The sequence below is a fragment of the Perca fluviatilis genome, chromosome 18 (assembly GCF_010015445.1).
Source record: "Perca fluviatilis chromosome 18, GENO_Pfluv_1.0, whole genome shotgun sequence".
Lineage (NCBI taxonomy): Eukaryota > Metazoa > Chordata > Actinopteri > Perciformes > Percidae > Perca > Perca fluviatilis.
In genome coordinates, this window is record NC_053129.1 from 6,049,079 (window position 1) to 6,070,031 (window position 20,953).

The 20,953-nt window shown below is 40.2% G+C and overlaps 1 protein-coding gene across 2 annotated transcripts in view; it reads left to right on the forward strand.

Moving 5' to 3' along the window:
- Nucleotides 1–10,580, forward strand: part of mcm9 (minichromosome maintenance 9 homologous recombination repair factor) — a 40,416-nt gene extending 29,836 nt beyond the window's left edge. For both annotated transcript variants that reach the window (XM_039781969.1, XM_039781971.1), the window contains 3 exons: nucleotides 607–689; nucleotides 7,712–7,857; nucleotides 8,532–10,580. In XM_039781969.1, the coding sequence (XP_039637903.1) occupies nucleotides 607–689; nucleotides 7,712–7,857; nucleotides 8,532–10,494 (2,192 nt within the window). In that variant the 3' untranslated portion in view covers nucleotides 10,495–10,580. The remainder of the gene's footprint in view (nucleotides 1–606; nucleotides 690–7,711; nucleotides 7,858–8,531) is intronic.
- The last annotated feature ends 10,373 nt before the right edge of the window (nucleotides 10,581–20,953 follow it).

Below are 20,953 nucleotides of genomic sequence, written 5' to 3' on the forward strand. Positions count from 1 at the left end.
AAATATGTTAACGTTGTTTTGAAGCCATTCCTGTGTAGCTTTGACTTTATGCTTGGGCTCATTGTTTTTCTGGAAAAATGATCTTATCCCAACTGGCAGGTTTATTCCAGACTCCCATCAAGTTTCCTTTCGGATTTCGCTGTATTGCGCTGCATTCATTTATTTGTTTAGTCTCGCCAAAAAGCTCAATTTTGCTCTCATCAGGGATAGTACCTTCTTCCAGTTCACTTTAGAGTCTTCAACATGCCTTCTGGCAAAATATAGCCAAGATATCATGTGAGTCAAGTGGTTTTCTTTTTTTACACTCTCCTAAAGCTTCGACTAGATAATCACCCAGTCAACTGTTACTGTACTGTATGCACAGTATTGTGTTGTGATGTGGCTGAAACCTTTGCTCCATATATTACTGCATTTTTGTTGGTATACTATAAAAAATAATAGAGATATAAATAAAATAATCAATTAAGTTTCCTTCTTTAAATGAAATGGCAAACTTTGTTTTGGGCCAAATAAAAATGCTAATTGCATTGTTTTATAAATAGCTGAAACCAACAGAACTGTACCACTGACACTGATTTCTTTTTTTTTCTTTTTTTAACCTTACAGCTCATGCCAGGCTCATGTACAGAGAGACGGTGACCATAGAGGATGCTGTCATAGCTGTCTCTGTCATGGAATGCTCCATGCAGGTAAGGAGAAAACAAAATTACTTTGCTACACAAACTATGATCACAAAGGGATTTTTCCCTTTTTGATAAAGGACAGCCACTTCTCTAAAAAAAAGTAAGAGTTAGTTGAGATAGCTAAACAATCCACTTACTATTGCTTTGGTAAAACAGTTGGTAAAGGGGAGATTAGGGTTCCATTAGTGCAGGGGTCTCCAACCTTTCTTCATCTGAGGGCTACTTAAAAAAAAAAAACTAAAAAAAACGGAGGTGGCCAAGAGCTACTTGCATCACATTTATTTACACAACACACATAAGCTGAATGAAGCTACTGTTTGTACACGTATGAAATTGCAATAGCCAAAGCTTGTGGCCCATAAACTTTTTATGGGCCACATAGTTAGCTACATCGCTGAAAATATTCCCATGAAGGTCCAAAGAAACATTAGCACTAAAACTATAAAGTAAGAAGACATCTGTGTTGCATCGGCGATTTTATTTATTTATTTTTTTTACTCATGGCAGAATCAATGTTAGCTCACGTAAGGTCGTGGATTAGCAAACTAAACCCATTGCTGTAAAGCCAACCAGTTGGGAGCACCCATCACAAACAATAGCAAACCGACAAGGTTGAACTGACCTATTCAAAACAGTGAAACAGCAAACCGTGTAACCGCAAAGCTAACGTTAAGTTACTCACTTGTCCATCAGAATGAGAGCCCTCATCAGTTTTTATGTCTTTGTAATCACAGAGGTGAATTTTTCGGTCCTTTTCCGCTTTTGTTGTTTCTCTGCCAACTCTTCTCTTCTTAACTCCTGACCCAGACGGCACATTCACACGCTTAGCTTTTTAGTTAAAAAAATAGTCACAATGTTAAGAAAGAACAGAACATCTTACACCTATACAGAAAAATACAAGAGAAGATAAATATAAGATAAGATAGACTTTATTAATCCCACACTGGGGAAATTCCTGTGCTACAGCAGCTCAAAAGAAAAAATAACATAAATACACATTAATGTCCACCAATGTGGAATTTATTTCTTAGGCTCACCATACATACAGTACAAGACAGATAAACATACAGACAACATCTCAGACATAGTAAGTGGAGTATAAAAAGATGAAATGAAAGAGAAGAAAATATCAGGATAAAAAAATAATAAATATGCATAAATACATTAAAATAGCAGCTCAGTTTGATGTTGTCACTTGTTTGGTTGAGGATACTGATGGCATTTGGAATAAAGGATTTTTTAAATGCACTTTTAGCCGGTCTAGCAGGCCCAACCAGCATCTTCGCTTCTGCTTTCTCTCCCGTCTGTAAAGAGTAGTGTGCAGATCGGAACATTGTGTGATGAGTGAAGATCGGAGGTGTTCACAACGGAAGAAGCCTGGAGTAAGAATAACGTGTGTTGATCTACTGTGGAAAAGAAATGGTTCGCATTTGTTTGTTTACCATTTCCTGCGACAACTGAATTCCAACGGGACTTCAGTGCAAGACTACAGCTAGCCTTCAGTAACGCTATTACTGTGCAAGCCACAGGCATCATTTGGACTGTTTCCATGTAGTTACATAGTCACTGATATGGTCATAACCATCGCAATGCTCAATTACCTATTTTTGAAGGGGAAATAAACTTCAAGTTTTCGTCGGCTAGCAGGCCGAGCTAGCTACCTGCAATATCAAGACAGGTGACGGTACAAATTTTGAATTTAAATGATTTCTTCACAATGTCGGAGTTGAAAACACATCTTGTTGTCACGTAAGGGCCATGTTCATGTTGCACAGACATTTTAATTGCATTTGTGTCTGTTAAGAGGCACAAAGGCACTCTTTATAAGATGCCCCGACATCTTAGCCTGACATGCCAGACCCACATCAAGATGTTGGGTCTGGGAACTCACCATTGACAGGGCTCAATCCGAGGGGCGGGATGTCTTTCAAATTCCCTCTGCATGCAATAGGATAGCGCTACAACCAGGCAGAGCAACGAAGAAGGTAGCGAAGCTAGTTGATAGATTAAACTTTTGCCATATCCGGTCGGCAAAACTCCGAACACATCTTCCTTTTTTAAGAATGATTTCAGTGCAGTTCTTTTCTCAAAGTAAAGCTTAACTCCCAAGTTTTCCAGAAGACTTGGGAGTTAAGCAGCCATAAGCCCGCCCACCGACTCCATACACGATGTGATTGGCCTGACTAGAGTTTGGTTTTTCCAGCTTGCAAGTCAACGGAGAGTGCCTAGACACCCCTGGCTGCAAATTAAATTTGCTGCCGCTAGCGTGCGTCTACATTTCTATGCTGCCGACAACTGGCTTTTTAGCTAAATGGGAGCTCTGGACATAGCTGCAGCAACTCCGGTTTGCTAGCACCGATTTTGCTAGTTTTTTTTTTTTCCTATTGACAGTACTCTGAGATATATAGCAATCAAGAATCGGGTAAAAATCGGCCGGAATTCTCCTTTTTTAAAACCCTTTCAATGTATGTGGTGTACTAGCTCAGTTATCTGAGCACTAACGCCCAGACAGTAGGGGTGGGCGATATGGACAAAAAATATCTCTATTTTTGGTGATTTTGACGATAATGATAATTAGACGATATCCTTTAAAAATGTGTTTTTAAAAGTCTGATTTACTTAATCACTGATGATAATAATGGGCACAATGTTAAATGAAAACAGTTCTTATTTATTTTCTTTAAAATGTAAGTATTATAGTAAAGACAATTCAAAGACATAAAATACTAATACTAACTGAACTAGTGTAGGGACATTGAACTCTGAGTACACATTCAGTTGTACACCTCTGCTGTAATGTAAATTGTGCAGCATACAAGCAAGATGAAATCGTAATAATAAACAAAGGGCTCTGTTCTGTAACATATTGCACACAACCATGTCCTTATTGGAAGCAGTCCTGGAGCTGGGATAGGGTAGTGTCAGGCCAGGTTTTTATAGTCCTTCTACTTGGCTGTATAGTCCTTCTGACTGGGATTTATGTAGGGCTGGGTACCGAACAAAACATTTTGGTTCCAAAAGCGCCTGAGCGCGTAAGCGCAAGCTTATCTGTCCTCTCTGCATATTGATACAGAGCGGAGCTCCGATCGAGACACACGCACACGGAGAGGTGCGGACGGAGTAAACTGTCTGCAGTTTTGTTGAAGTCACAGAGAGTCACAGTTGGTTTCAAGTGTAGTTAGTTTTTTAAAACTTCACGCAGACAGCGTTTGCTGCGATATGATATTAATGGCGAGCCGAAAGTGATCGCTGTGCGGTTGACGTTTTCCTCTTACTAGACAAGAAGCCACAACGGTGCTTTCACTGCCCTGATGACTGACTGACAGGCTGAGCACTTTTATTAATGTTACTCTGAGTGAGCAGTGTTACCAGAATTTTTTAATTTTGATAACTGTTTTGATTCACAATTAAGGTGGAAAATAAAAGCTTTGTGTTTTAATGTATTTTTGTTGATGTTGAAATGGATTTTAAAACATATGGTATCGTTAGGAACCGGCATCGAAACTGAGGTATCGAAATTGGCACGGGATCGAAAGATTTTGAATGATACCCAGCCATAGATTTATGCTGGGATCAGGAATAGTTGGATGTGACCTGACTGGCTCCGGTGAGGGAGAGGCGCAGTTCTGTATGCTTCCTTGATGTTAGAGTATGCATGGTCTAGTGTGTTCTTCCCCCTAGTAGCACAATCTACATGCTGGAAAAAGCAGGGTACAGACTTTAAGGACCCCTTGTTAAAGCCTCCTGCTATAATATGCTAGTCTTTGCAGTAGAATGTGTAGCTTCATAGACTTAAAAGCTCCACTAAAGTCTACGAATAGGACTCTAGCATGCCCTTTGGGGAGTGCAAGCTGTTTTGAAATGGAGTCTAGAAGGACCAGCACAGCATCATCAGTCCCTCTGTCACTTCTATAAGCGAACTGCAGCGGATCTACACGCTGATCACTTGAGAGGTCAGGAGCTGTACCAGAACTCTCCATTGTTTTACACAACATGGAGGTGATGGTTATGGGTCGGAAATCTTCAGGCTTACTTGCACCAGGCTTCTTAGGTATGGGCCTTATTGAAGAAACTTTCCAAGACGTGGGTACACCTGCATAAGGAGGGAGTTAAATAGCCTTGAAAAAACACATTTTTAATTGTGGGCCACAATCTTTAAAGGTCCTATGAAATGCTGCTTTTTGGATGCTTTTATATAGGCCTTAGTGGTCCCCTAATACTGTATCTGAAGTCTCTTTCCTGAAATTCAGCCTTGGTGCAGAATTACAGCCACTAGAGCCAGTCCCACAATGAGCTTTCCTTAGTATGTGCCATTTCTGTGTCTGTAGCTTTTAAATGCTATTGAGGAGGAGAGAGTGGGGGCAGGGTGGAGGGTGGGGGTGTGGCCTTGACCAACTGCCACTTTGCTTGTTTTCAAGCCATGATGTCTCTCTCTTTCTCATGGGCGGGCCAAATTCTCTGGGCAGGCAAAGCAGAGAAAGGGGAGGTAACCTTGCTCCTTATGACCTCATAAGGAGGAGATTCCAGATCGGCCCATCTGAGCTTCCATTTTCTCAAAGGCAGAAGCAGGATACCCAGGGCTCGGTTTACACCTATCGCCATTTCTAGCCACTGGGGGACCATAGGCAGGCTGGGGGAACTCATATTAATGTTGAAAAACCTCATAAAGTGAAATTTTCATGCCATGGGACCTTTTAAGTAAGCTGGCTTTCCAGCCATCTTTAACGTACCGCTGTTGGAATCCTCTACAGTGAAATACAGACACCCTTTACACAGTTTACCTGTCAGCATTTTAATCGTGTTTAAGCCAGCTGCTAGCTAACGGTAGGCTAACATTACCTGCTGTCAAGTGAAGTGTTAACTAGCGTCACGTGCAGCGATGCTCCTGTTGCCGCTAACGTCTGTTTCAGAGTATCTGAGAGCACCGCAGAAGGCATTTAAGTGGCACCGAAATCCGCGTTGCAATTCGGTCCGGTAGATACCGGTCGTTTAGGCACCGGTGCCATATTAGCACTGGGTTTCGGTACCCAACCCTACACACACAGACACACAGAATTCAATGTATGATGTTTTAGTGTCTGTAAATTCATTCCCATCCTGGCGTGATTCAAAGGTGTCCCAATTTGTGTTGTCAAAGCAGTCCCTGAGTTGATCTTTGTTTATTTCAGACGACATCTGTATCTGCTTGATGGCTGGTTTCGTCTTTTTGGTGAATTACATTATGGGTGGATTTCCCAAAGGGTGGTCTGCACACCGCTTTATATACCTGAGGAATAGTTCCGTAGCAGCGGTCAAGGGACCGATTTTAACCGTGTAGGACAGTCAGCATATTGATGAACTGTTGGCAGATGTGTAAACAAGTTACATGAGTTAAAGTCCCGAAGGACGAAGATGGGCTGGTCTGCACAGCGGGCGAGTGCATTATAGCTTTCTGTTATTTTTTTCCCTTCATGCTTCGTCATTCGGTAAGAGCACATACACAAGAATAACAGTAATTTGACCGAACTCTAGCGGGGGGTAGAATGGTCTGAAGGATACAGTCAATATCTCATAGTCCGGTGTGCACACCTGCTCCCGAATGCAATACTGTGCAGCCCAACGATTGTCAACAAATCAACACAGGCAGATGGATTTACGCTATGCTTATTTCTGTCTGCTCTTATGGTGGTATACCCAGACAGAGTTGGACTTTTCATGATTGTCTTTGAGCCATGATTCCATCAAACGCACAAGGTTGCTCTGTCTGAAATCACAGTCATGTTCTGCTCTTAACGCCAGTTCATCGAGTTTGTTGCTTACCGATCGAACATTGGTGATGACAGGCAGTGGGAATCTGATGCGGCGTCTCCAAAGTCGGGCGCCTCACACCTCCCCTTGAACCTCGCTTTTTCCTTGCTTTCTTCCTCCTCTCTGGCCATTTAGCAGGCCGTCAGATTTCCACACAGTCGGCAGGAAGAGTTGGTGGGGCTACACCAGTTGGGCGTAGGGAGAGCAGGTGCTTGCGGTTGTAAGTGAGGTAGTCTTGACGGTCTGACCGGCAATTCCCAGTTCCAAACGCCGATAGGTAAAGTAGTATCCATAAAAAAGCGATTTTCATGACGATGTCCATAGTGAGATGCTATTTTTGGCAAGTGATATACACATCCAACTGAAGGAATGCTCTATAAAAACACATAGAAAACAAGTCTAAAAACCTAGACAATGTTTTTCACGGTACAAAGTCCTGCTTTACAGCTTTATATATCGACTGTACAGCGAGAACAGGAGTGAGATGTGGACTGCTGACCAATCGGAAAGAGAAAGTGTTCTTTGAACATTAAACCATGTAAACATGTTCTAGTACAAACACAAAATACAAGTATGAACCTGAAAATGCTATATAATAGATCACCTTTAATGCACCTCTCTGCTGTTCAAGCGTATTATTTTAATCTATACCACCCTATATCAGAATCAGAAATACTTTAATAATCCCAGGGGGAAATTATTTTCGTTACCACTCCAGGTATACAAACAATAAAAAACATATTATCAATACTTTAAACATATATAATAAAAACAAATATACAGTAATAATATATAAAATATGAAATGTACAGAGTTATGTGCAAATAGTGCAATAAAATAGAGAAATGATTGTCTATATGTAACAAGTCTATATGTAACAAGATATGATTATTTATGTGGCGCAGTCCCTCTATCATATGACATACAGTTGGACAGTTCACACATACTGTACTGCTCATTACATCCACATAAAGTAGTGATGAGGAGGGGGCCTTTGCGTCTTCTTGTTGGAGCAGGGTTGTACTGCGAAATATGATACATCACAGAAGGGTGTGGTCAGAGGTTCAAGAGACTTATATCTTTCAACCTGTAGAGCTTTGCTTCCAGAATCTAGTGTAAAGTTACTTTTTAAGCTCAGCAGAAATACTAAATTGATTTACATTTACCTAATTAATTATTGTTTTTTCATCTTGCTCTTGGCCCATGCCTCTGTTTTCCACCATCCTGTGATCCTCTTTTAGGGCGGTGCTCTGCTCGGAAATGTAAATGCATTACTCACCTCGTTCCCTGACGACCCCAGTCAGCAGTATCAAAATCAGTGTCAGATACTGCTGGAAGGACTGAACCTGCCACTGCTTCTACAGAAGGAGATGGACAGACAGGCAAAGTGAGTAACTGTGTTGAGTCTGTTCTACTGCTAATGCTGGGTTACTTCCCGCTCTTGTGTTGTTGTTTTTTTTTATTAAATCTTATCTTAAAAATATGTAATATCTTGTTACGAGAGTAGTGTAAGTTAGAGCGAGAATGCCAGGTGCGTTATATGAGTGACGTCAATGAGTGACTGGTTCAGCGAGAAAAAACTAGAGCGAGCGTCGGCGATGTTGGTGAAAGTACTTGGCTTACGAGTGAAAGCAGTGCGAGAAGGAAGAGAGTTAGCAAAGATGTTGTAAAGTGAGCCTACAGTTAACAATGAATAACAAGCTTCTCAAGACATGGTGGCTTCATTTGCTCTTTATTCTGCTGGTAGTGAAGGGTGTTACCACTGAAAGCATTGGCCCTGGAGGGAACTTCTCCCCTGTGCTTACAGACTACGGTCTGGGAGCCCGAAACAGGAAAGGCGTAACAATCTTAATACTTATAGCAATCTGAGGAAACAACAGTAATCTGAGGAAACAATTTCTTCATGCAACAGCGTCATTGTCATGTTTAATGTGTCTTTAAGTAGTATTTGAATTACCAAGGACTTCTCTTACACAGAATTGTCTATAGATCCTAATAGGTTTCCTAATGGCTATAGACAGGACGCCAAAGGAGTTAACCAGCATTTTCTTTGTTAACTAGGCTGAAGAGCAACACCTCAGAGGCCTCCCAATTTGACCCATCATCAGCTGATGATTACCAACATCAACTCCAAGACACAAACGTCATCAACAAAATACACTGCCCTGACATCACCAATAACTGCAAGGGCGATGTCATGGTGGAGAGTGGCTTGGACTGGTTCCTCTCCATCACTCCATCGCTGTTGCCAGATGGTATGCCATCATCCATAATTACATCAGCTCAAGAAAACCTAAATGGAAAACAAAGTTGGTCAGAAATGTCTACAGTGACTAAACAGCCAAACTGTCAAACTAAGGACATTCCAAGTAACACTGGCTCATCATTAAACCCCGATGTAATTTCAAATCCTATTGAAACAGTCACCTCTGCTTCAGAAGAAAATGGAAGAAGTGAGAAAAATGAAAACGTCAAAGTAAAAAGCTTAAACCAAAAGGAGATAAAGCAATCTAAGAAACCAGAAGATAAAAAACATCCAGATTCAATGGGGTGTGTGATTCAGAAAGTCTCTAAGAATCTGAGAGACAGAAGAAGGGAGCTGGAGCTGAATCAACAGTCTGACAAAGCGGGAGGAGATGGACATGGAGAAATTGTGACTGATGTTTTGAATATGACTTCAGATTCCCACTCCAGCAGCAAACTATCATCAGCTAAGAACTGCCTCTCAAATAACTTAGTTCAGGATAACCTGCTCTCTGGCCAAGAAAGTAGATTAGAGAATGAAGACGAGAGGGACCAGGCTAGGACAAAGAACATCAGTACTGTACTGAAGGAAAAGATGGCAGCGGAAGCTGAAACAGAAAAACAATTGAATGCAAAGTTATTAGGCTTTAGATTCAAACCAAGGAAGATGAGACCATTAGTCCATAACCACAACCTTAATGGCAGTCCAGATGTCAGCACAGAGTTCCAAACTTATTGTAACCCAGGCAGCAAAGATCCTCACACCTACAAAGAAAGCAGAATAAGTAAACAGAAGCCAGATAGTCATGATGACTCAACTGTCCCACTTATAAACACAGAGAAGAATAAAAGAAAGAAAAGACAGAGCCAGTACCAAAATCTTTTGGAAGGCGGAAAGCAGCTGAGCTGTGTCAGTGAGGTGGGAGAGAGAGGGACTGAAGCCAGTATTTCTTTTAGATCAAAAGAGCTGGATAAGTATGACTTTTCCCTTGGAAAGGGCAAATTGGGACATGAAAAAACTGTGGGTAGAATAAAGGGGAGTGATGATACAGAAAATCTGTGTCAAAAACAAAGAACCAGAGTCAACCCCTGCAATGAGACTAATGTAGGTAGCTTTACTTGTGTCCAACCTTTAAAACCAACCACTTGCATCAATGATCCAGCACCATCCAAATCAAGCCACACAAAGTCCACTCTGGCCCTTTCAACCCTGGCTAAACTCTCAAATTTCTCGTTCACCTGCACAACTGAATTCCCGATCACAGCTCAAACGAAAGTGGAAAAAAATCCTACGGCAGTGGGAAAAAGTCCACTTAACAGACATGGTGCTGAATGCTCAAGCGCAAATTCCAAAGACAAGAAAATTCTAAATCCCCCCGAAAACAGTCCCTTATTAAGGAAGATCAACACTGTAATCACCGTGGGCAAAGTAAAGGACATATTACCTGCCCCAGCCACAGAGCTCACACTAGGACAGGAACATGAACAAGGGAAAGAGTTACCAACTGAAACCAAGTGCAAAGCAAAGCAGACCGAGCCTACTCATGCTGCCAACCATTTTCGTGTAAACATGGTGAATGATGGTCCTGTTGACTATGGAACCACTGCCATTCTGAAAAAAAGAAAATGTTTTGAGCTGGGTCCTCCCCTAAGTAGTATTGGTGGTTCCGAAGGTCCCTTCTCAGGACTGTCTCTGCCTGGCTTTGTTGAGTTAGGAAATGATGTTTTCGACACTGACTGGGACAAAGAGGTTTCAAAGAAAGCCAAAATTGGAAGTTAAAGCTGACTTATGTGTGGATGAAAAAAGAATTTGCCTAATGTATGATTTCTGTAGTCTGAAAATAAACCTGTTGAATCATTCGAGAATATATCTTGAACAACTTCAATTTATTACTTACAACTACAATAAGAGTACATCATATTCTGTATATCTGCATTATTTAATATAAGCATTGACTAGGAAGGGGTCAAAGGTGGTCAACCAGGAGGCAGTGGGTGACCGGAGAAATGTCAAGGAGACCATTCACATCCGTCGCCAGAGAAAGACCATCCAAGATCAAGAATGAATTTCGTTGATCAAGGAATCAAATTTTTTTTTTCTTAAAATGTATCTTTAAAATTGTATAAATAATGATGTTCTACTTTTTGTACTGTATAATTGTAAATAAAGGTGTTTTGCTGTACACAAAGGTGCTTCACTGTACATACTAAACTAAATACTAAAAAGTTCCTCTTTCTATGACAAATTCCCTTTTTTTTGGGAACATAATTGGTATTGGCATATGCTGTTCAGCATGTTTTTAGAAATCAACATTGAAAGGATAGATTGCCTGGACACCTTGTACAAGAGTTTTCCGTCTTTGGACAAATATAGTAGGCTAAAATAAAGTAATTTATAGGTCTATAGTAAAGAGATCGTGTGTGTGTGTGTGTGTGTGTGTGTGTGTGTGTGTGTGTGTGTGTGTGTGTGTGTGTGTGTGTGTGTGTGTGTGTGTGTGTGACAAAAAAGTTGGCTTTATAATCTATGTGATACTGGTGCACTTCATCACTAACATTACTCAGTGACTGGACCAACATAGCCTGTGGGGTGCAGTCGTATTTCGGCAGGCATACTGTTAATTAATTACTAACATGATCTGTTATTGCATTAGAGCAGATCACATATTCAAATATAAACTGATCTATAAATTAATAAATCTGTGGTGGTTGACAACGTATATGCAATGCATCACAATGTCTTCTTCTCTTGCACATCAAAAGTGTTGACCTTCTGACAAAAAATAGTTTTTTCATTCCTGGAGTATCCCTCTGGATACTCACCCTTGATAAGTATCAGAGAATACCTTTGTATATGTCTTTATCCACGGTAGTGATGGTGCAATGGATATGACACATGCCTTTGGCGCGGGAGATCCGGATTCGATTCACACTGCAATACGTCAATCAATGTGTCCCTGAGCAAGACACTTAACCCATAGTTGCTCCAGAGGTGTGCGACCTATATAGCAATTGTAAGTCGCTTTGGATAAAAGCGTCAGCTAAATGACGTGTAATTAAAAAAAGTAATAATAATGTATGTAATGTATGTCCTATAAATGTGTGTACGTATGTAATCTAATGTCATATGTTTCTCATGTAAACTCGTGACAAATATTTCCCTGCTCAAAGATGGAACGGCTATTTTTTTTCCCAACTTTTTTTATTTGAATTTTAACAAAAAATGACACCGAATAGTGGAACTGATATGTCACTTCTGGATGTGGTATGAGGTATGCCTTCTTTTGTGTTCCCGGTTGGTTATTTCAAAGTCCTGGAACAGAAATGTTGTGGACAACCACGGGTACGGGACTTAAAACATCATTCTGAGAAATGTAAAAGACATGAGAGCAGCCGCAGCCACTTAGATAATAACATGAAGCTACATCTTTTTGGAAGACTTAGCATCGCGTAACAGCTAGATAAAGGCTACAGAATTGGTATCAAAAAGCACAACCAAGGAGTGACAAAAAACAGTAACATCTTATCAAAAATCATAGACTGTGTGAAATTTGAGCGTTTGAGTTGGCTTTGCGTGGCCATGATGAGAGAGAGGGCTCCAATAACCCAGGGATACTCCGTGGCTTGGTGGACTTTGTTGCTTCACTTGAAGAGCACCTTGAGAGCGCAACAGTGTTTAAAGGAATGTCGAAAACCGTGCAGAATGAGCTACTGGAGTGTATGTCATACCTGCGAAAATTGCCGTTTTGAATGGGGAAAATGTCATCCACATGAATTGTGTGGATCCGAAGAGTTTTTATTTTGTGCGGGGGGCGAGACCCGGTGCCTAAACGACCGTTATCTACCAGACCGAATAGCAACTCTGATTTCGGTGCCTTATTTAGATGGCACTTAAATGCCTCCGCTTCTCTCTGATGCTCCTAAAACGTACGTTAGAGGAAACTGAAACATCAGCGCATGGGACGCTAGTTACGGTAACACTACACTCGACAGGTAACGTTAGCCTACCGTTAGCTAGAACCTGGAGTAAACACAGTTAAAATGCTGACAGCTAAACGGTGTAAAAGTGTGTCTGTATTTCACTGGAGAGGATTCCAACAGCAGTCTATAGCTGCCGTTGTCTGAAAAACAACACAGATTTTGCGTTCACTTGAAATTCGCCTCGCCAGCCTTGTGCTGCATTCGAAGTTGTTGTAAAATACCCTTTTCCCATCCAGGGGTTGTTTTTGTCGTTTAACAGGTATTTACTGGTGAAATAAGTTATTGTTATAAGTTATTATTACATTTTTAATAAATCATTTAATTTTGAGCCGACTGTTGTTTTGGGCTACTTTTTTATTCTTTAGATCAACTATTATATATATATATATATATATATATATATAATGTTGTGTTTTCCCTTTTTTTTCTTCTCGGGGGAGGGGGGGTAGAATGATGTGTCACCTTTTTCAGCCCTTCTGAGTTTGCAGGTATGGTATGCTGTCTGTTGTGAGGGAACACATCATCAAAGAAGCCCAGAACAGTGATTTTATCTCAATCTAGGCAGATGAGACAATGGATATTGCTACACAGAACCAACTTGTGCTTGTGCTGAGCTACATTGATGACAAACACAACGTGCAGGAATTCATCCCTCTGCAGTCAGCAACAGCTGAGTCCATTGCTACAGCATTGAAAGATCGTCTTGCTGCCATCCTTCCTGAGGAATAGAAAGGCAAACTAATCTGCCAGGCATATGATGGTGGCAGCGTTATGAGGGGTGCCACTGCAGGATGTGTACCCAAATGCCCACTACATCCACTGCTATGCACATCAGCTAAATCTAATAATGCAGCAGGCCACCTCTCACATCTCCAACGTGAGAAACGTTTTTTTTTCCAGATCTCCTAAGCGAACCAGTGTCCTTGATGAAGTAGTGGCTCATAGACTGCCAACATCCAGCAACGTGAGATGGAACTTTCACAGTCGTGCTGTCAATACTGTGTTTGAGCACAGAATGGACCTCATTCACTGTTTTGAGAGCATACAGGAGTCCAGTGAATTTGACCCCATAACTGTCAGAGAAGCAGGAAGCTATGCTAAGCTACTGGAAGATCCAGATTTTAACTTCTTCCTGCAACTTTTCCACCACATCATGCCACATGTGGACCTCCTCTATGCCAAGCTCCAGAAGAGGAAGATAGATTCAGTCCATATAAAAGGATGCATCCAGCAGTTCCAACAGGACATTCAAAATATCAGGTAATAACTGTATACCTGTTATTATGTGTTTATTATGCTTTTCTATTATTATTGCAATATAATAATTATGATGATTAATTCAAAAAATCTATATCCTTTACAGAGATTCTCTCCATGCAATGGCTGTGGGGCAAAGCAGTGGCTCTCAGCCAGACGCAGTGTCAGCCGATTTTGCCGGGGCTGAAGCCCCGAATGTTTTGAATGTTGCTCCGAATGTATTTTGAAAAGTTGCTCCGAATGTATTTTGAAAAGTTGACTGACAAATATGAAACCGGACAATAGCCTATGTAAACCCCCCGAAATCATAAGTTGCCTTATTTCATTGTGCTTTGGCTTTGCACATACTGCATACAGCCTGTTAAAATAGACATAGGTCTTAAAAATAATTAGCCTTTAGAATAAGTTTATTTGCTGTCGGTAGCCTATGGGCTACTAATGATTTAGTTTGAAGTTCCTGTGACGTGACGTTTCCAGTCTATGGTTCAGACTCAAACACACAGAGCTCTGAAGCAGACCTGTGGGTCGCTTAGTGTCCACTCTTGCTGTAAAAAGCTGTGCAGCTTCAGGTTGATGGATACACTCTGCTGTCGACATGCTGCGGCAGATGTGACGCATTTGTGCTCCGTGTATTTCTGCCGTAGTTTCGGTTTTCCACCTCTGATGTATAGCAGCATACAGCCACTTCCCTACACTTTGTCTCATTCAGAGACCAGAGACCCAAATGGGGCTCTGTGTCTGTCAGAAGGTCTGAGATCTACCGTCTCAGCAGAGCAATCACATATTGCACAGCAGGCTATGGTGCAGGTAGATTATTTTCTGAAATTATAGTGACTTTATTCTTGTAATAGCCTATTATAACTTTATTTTTCTAAAAATATCACGACTCCTCCAAATCTCAGAGAACATAGATGGGATGAGTTATATTTTGAATGTGCACAAAGTTTTGGACATGAGCAGAAATCTTGCTCAAACATCTGAAATATTACAGTCCAGGGGGTTATTAATATATTAAATTGAATAATGTATAATTGAGGTAAATAATTGTCATATGCACATTTAAGGAGGTTACTTCCCCAACAAAAGATGCAAAAGAGGATGGGAGGAGTAAGTTATGCCTAAGCTTCATGTGTGCTGACTCAGATATAATTAGAAAAGTCGATCCAAAGGAGAATAAATAGTTGAAAGCAATACAGAATGCCTGAGAGCCTTACTGCAATATATTCCATTATGTTTTTATAGTTGGATTGTAATCTATGTTTCCCTTTACATAAATATATTTCCAGCATATTGATTCAGAAAATGGTAGAAATAGGTGCATAACAATTCACCAGAATGCAGGAAATGAAGTGTTTGATGCTCAAAATGTTCTGGGGGTGGACCCCCAGACTCGCCACATCATAAGTCACCACACAAATCAGGAAACAAAACCTTGGCCTTTGGGTTGCCAGGCCAGTTATGATTAGGCCAAATGTTGGTGCCATGTAACTTACATCTACAAACTGGAAGCTAAAATGAACATACACTGCCTATTAACAAGCTGGGCAAGCCAATCGACGTTTTGCATTGCATTCAGTTTATTTAAACCGGTCCAGGCTAAGCCCTGAACCTCAAGTCCTAGAAACGCCCCTGCTCTCAGCAATTGGGGAAACATCAGGCTTTCAGTCAACAGGACCATGATTGCTGCAGAGGTGAGTTTATGTTGTAGAAATTGGTCACTGTCCATGTGTAACAAAAAGTGACAACAAAGCAAAATTATTTGTTGCCGAAAATGCTGCTTAATGTGTTTTAATTATTACTTTAAAGGGGTGATAGAATGCAAAACCGATTTTACCCTGTCATAGTTGAATAACGACAGTTCGGTGGGTAAATAGGACATACATAGAAGCTCAAAATCCCATTGACACCCCTTTACTATGAAAATCTCATATTTTGAAACTGCCGCTGAAAACGGGCGAATCTCAACAAAGCTGGAAGTTGACGTCAACCTCCCAAAAACCGGAACCTTTGTCAGCCCTTGGGTGTACTAAGAGAACGGTCACGCCCCAACATTTACATAGGCTACACAACTGACCTGAGATCAGGCAGTCTTCTGAATCTAGCTAGGTCACGCAGATCTCTGCTATTCCATTACAAAATTCACTTCTGAAACTTTTTTATGCGAGAAATCAACTATGTAAAGCTCAAATATGGGCCGCTTTACGAAAATGGATGGCTAATTGCAAATTTTGTCCGACTGTGTGTCGGAGTTCAGCACCGGTGCTGCCTGTGTAGCTGCCTCGCCGCCCGGCCTGCCTTACTTCACAGACCCCGGCCTGCTGTGAGGTACTTGGAGCTCCGTCACGACTGGCAACCCACAGCACTCCATACCTGTGCAAAGTCACCGTCTCTTGGGCTAATGACAACCAAATGCCCCTGCCCTGACAGAGCTCCAGGGCCTGCAACTCCCCTCTTCCTGCTAGCAAAATGCCCGGTGTAAGTGAGTGAGAGCGCGGTCAGCGAGCTTGTTACGCCAGCAATCTCTTACCACAGGTTCCAGTTACTCTTTTAATGTGTGTAATTATAATGTGTTGAGTTATTTAAACAAACGATTGGGGAAATAAACGCTGCTTGTCCGTGAGTCTCATTGATAGAGCCTGCTGCTGGATGTAGCTCTATCAATGAGAGCTAGCCTCCTCTTCGAATTCCTCAGAAATTCACAAATACTCATTAACTTGAAATCGGACACCATTGTTAGCTTTATAAGATATTTAGCTAGATGTTGTATACGTGGCGTGAAGAAATTCAAACTGTAAATATACTCGAATTACGACCAAAAATGAAGCTAACTATCCGTGATTTGTAGCTACACAGGTAGCTAGGATTGAAGGGACAGTTGCAGCTAACGGAAGCCCTACTCTTCACAAATATTCATTAATTTGAAATCGGACACCGTTGTTAACTTTGTAAGACATTTAGTTAGATGTTGTATACGTGGCGTGACGAAATTCAAACTGTAAATATACTCGGAATGACGCCGAAAATGAAGCTAACTATCCGTGATTTGTAGCTACAAATCTACATCCAGCCGCAGGCTCTATCAATGGGACTCGCGGACAAGCTATGTAGTTTGCTCAAACCAATCAGCACGTAGCTCATTCGGAATATTAATGAGCATACCATATTTGGAAGAAAAGCTCTTGTTCCAAATAGAGCCATATTCACAGGGTAGTTAAGGGCCTAATAAAATGGCATTTGGGCAATTTTCAGCCCAACCAATGTTACATACCCTATTAGGAGACCTTAAGGAACAGTGTAAAATACCCTATATAATCATTTATCACCCCTTTTAAAATAAAGTAAAGTATACTTAAGTACAGTAATCAAGTACATTTATTTAGTTACTGTCCACCCCTGTTCAGGACTGTTGGAAAACAATTCTCAGTGTGTCTTTTTTATCTCTATGTCTGTAGGTCTGTGATACCATACTGGGCCACTCCAGGGAACGCTTCTCCTTCACAAACTACCTTGTCAGTGCCACCTTGCTGGAGGGCGACCGGTTTGTAGAGTACTGCTCTGCATTCCCTAAATGAAGCACTGAACATCACCTTGAAGGCCTATCCAATGCTCAATGGAACCAAGCTGAAGACCGAGCTTGGTCTCATCTACAGCAAGGAAGAATTCAAATCCTGTTGTGGTGCTCTGGATCTCTTCCAGTTTATTTCATGGACAATAATCTGTCAGGTCTTTTCAGAGACTGTAACCCTCCTGAAAATCACATTTACCTAATGTTTAATATTGTATGATTAACTGTTAAAATATGCTTATTACTGTAATAACTAATGTAAATAGCATCTTACAAACCATTAAACAATTAAATCAATACCTTAGTTAACATTAACAACATTTGTAAAGTATAGTTAGGCACTTTAATAGCTGTTATTTCCAGTTTAGGCTTATTAGTACATTAACTAATGTTAAAATACACACTTTAGTTAACTTTTATTAACAGTTAGTCAAGGCTTATTACTGCATTAACTAATGGTAAAATAGACACCTTAGTTAACTGTAATTAACAGTTAGTTAAGGCATTAACTAATGGTAAATAATGCATCAATTAATACTTAGTAACATGAACAAACATGAGCATTGTTAATAAATGTTTATTAGACACCTTATTTAACTATAATTAACGGTTAATTAATGCTTATTAATGCATTAAGTAATGCTGATTAATGTAGCCTTATTGTAAAGTGTTACCACAATAGGTCTAATTTCAGGTCAAATCTTTCCAAATGTTTTAATTTAATGCTCATGTTGGTAAATTTAGACTCAGGTGTGACCAGTATTTCTCTTACATATATTCTAGTTAAATACTGCAATTACTTTTGAGCATTTTGTAATTTATTTGTGTTTTACAGTATTTGTGAAGAATATACTTTAGAGAACAGTATTGTTTTTCTAACATCAATGTACTTCCAATATCTTCTACAGGACTTCTGATCTGACGGCATCCAAGGCACAGCATAACTGCTCCCATTAGTAGTTTGGTGTTGTTAGGTTGTAAAAAGTTAAAACCATGCTTATGTTTTGAAAATAATGTACTTTTGGTCTTATTTAGCCTGCAGCTACATCTAATCAAATAACCACACCTAATCAGCATTGGTCTGGCTCACACCTACTCAAGTTTCTAAAGAATTAATTAGGCCATGGCTGTTATTTAGCATGAATGTAAAAGCTCTAGTAGACTTATTGTTTAAACAACTTAGAGAGCCATCCCCTGTTGAGCTAGACGTGATTAGAACAAAGAATGTGTATTCATATAGTTTGGATTGATTGGGAACGTACACCTTTTCTTTTGAGAGACATCTGACCAATAGGGGAAGATTTCATTTGAGGAACCACCCAGATGTAGGGAATATATGTGTGATCCTGAGAATGTCTCAGGGCTGCAACTGTGACCCCGCAAGGGGAAGCATGTTCGCAGACCGCTGTTTTACAGTGTAATTGTTTGTCATGTCACATGGCTGTTTTTATGTGACTCCACAAGGAGAAGCATGGATTCAGTCCGCTGTCAGCTGCAGTGTAACATTTGTTTTTGTCATGTCGTTTTCATCGTGTCGTAATTTTAAACCTTTTGCTTAACTTTCAATTCGACACCAGCCTCTCCTTCCTCCTCAGAAATCAAACGAACACGTCAATTTGATATTTCTTTACAGTGTCTAGCATAAACATGCATAAATATTGCTCATTAAGAGTGTCTTTTAAATCTCTAAACTTAAAAAGCCAACAAACAATATGAAACAATATACAATGTTTTGTATAGAATAGTTTCTTTAATTACTGTAATGAAAATCTCAGAAAAACAGTTACAGGTTGTTGTTTTTTTTCTTTTTTTGCAAATTTAAGAAAGCAACATCCTAATAAGGTTGAGTCTCTTCTCAACTGTTAGCCAACTAAATTTCCCGAAATGGCCAGGCTCAACATGCATATATTGATGAAGTTTTAAAATTACAGGAGTTAAATTGACCAGAATCAGAGTGACCTGAATCAGAGCTTCAATGTGTAGAGATGACCTAAGAATATGGCTATCCTTAGAAATGTTATCCTTTACCTTAGCTATTACAGTTTTTCACTTTGGTTGATTTCTCGAATCATTCTTAACATTTGCAAACCAGCAGTGGCAGTTTTTCTAGGAGGCCAAAGGAAGCTTGGCCTCTCCATAAAAAATATGAAGTATATTTTAAAATATAAAAATTAAATTTATGATTCCCACGGTTGTGTGTTTTTCTGATTTTGCCATTTCCCTTATCAAAACATTCCATTATAATTTTTTTCTTTAGCTTGTGGAGCAAAACAGCTCCCCTCTGCTACTGCCTGCTTGGTGCAGTCCTGTCTTTGCTCTGTCTAGTAGTTAGTAAAATGCTACGAACGCTCAAAGGAGGCCAGCTTTTCCTGGCATCCCTAAGAGAAAAATGAAACATTTTCAGGAACTCAGATTGAGGCCAGGTTTCACCGAGCTCAACACTGAATGGTCAATTCATCGTAAATAAAAAAAACAGGGAGGCCAGGTTGAACCCATTGAACCTGGCTTCTCAACAATCACATGCCTCAGGCCAGATGCGTAACTATGGTAACTAAACATACATGGCGGTGCCAGCCGGCGTTAGCTAACAGTAAGTTACATTACACAATGTATGGCAATCTTGAGTTTTTGCTACAACTGAAAATTAAACCGAAGGAGACTTATGTTATGACGCATTACATTTCTGACTTTGTTTACAGTCATTTTCCACCAAGAGCACTCAGTGACAAACAAAAATCAACAGAGAGCCCTGTTATGAAACATTATCTAACAAGTGTAGACGCTGTTGTAAAGGCTAGCGGTGCTCGGTTAGCACAATGTACGACAGCATAGAAAGCACAGCCAAAATGACATGTCATAAACAGAGTAACATAGTACTATGTATTAGCCACGATGCTAACGGCATTGACCACACTGTGCTACTATTACTACTACTAGTATCGCTACTGTGTTAGTAGTTTATAAGCAACCTGTTTATTGCACATGTACCGTTAATGAGAATAGGGCCTATAGATGTTAATATATGAAGTCGATGCAGATTCTGACTGCTGGATTAACATTAGCTGTCTACATGAAGCTCCCAGCTGAGGTCCTGTAACGTTAACGTTACTCAGGAAACAAGAACGAGCTAATTAATGAAAACCGAAACATTTTGACTTGGTGGATATCAATTTTAAATTCACGTAAAACAGTACTACTAACTTTACTCAATCTTTTTACTGTAAAGTTAGCTCTGTGCCCTAAGATATGACAATGCCTTGTGTTGACTTCTTTATTGACTAGTGGATGTGTGAAACACAATTTATACATGGTGCATAAAAACAAATAAAGGAATGTTGAATCTTGTGTTACTCACTCCCACTAACTTTATTGTTCATCAGAAGTGATGTGACAAAAGCATTTCGTTTTGAAATGCGGGTAGGCATGAGAAGGGTGAGAT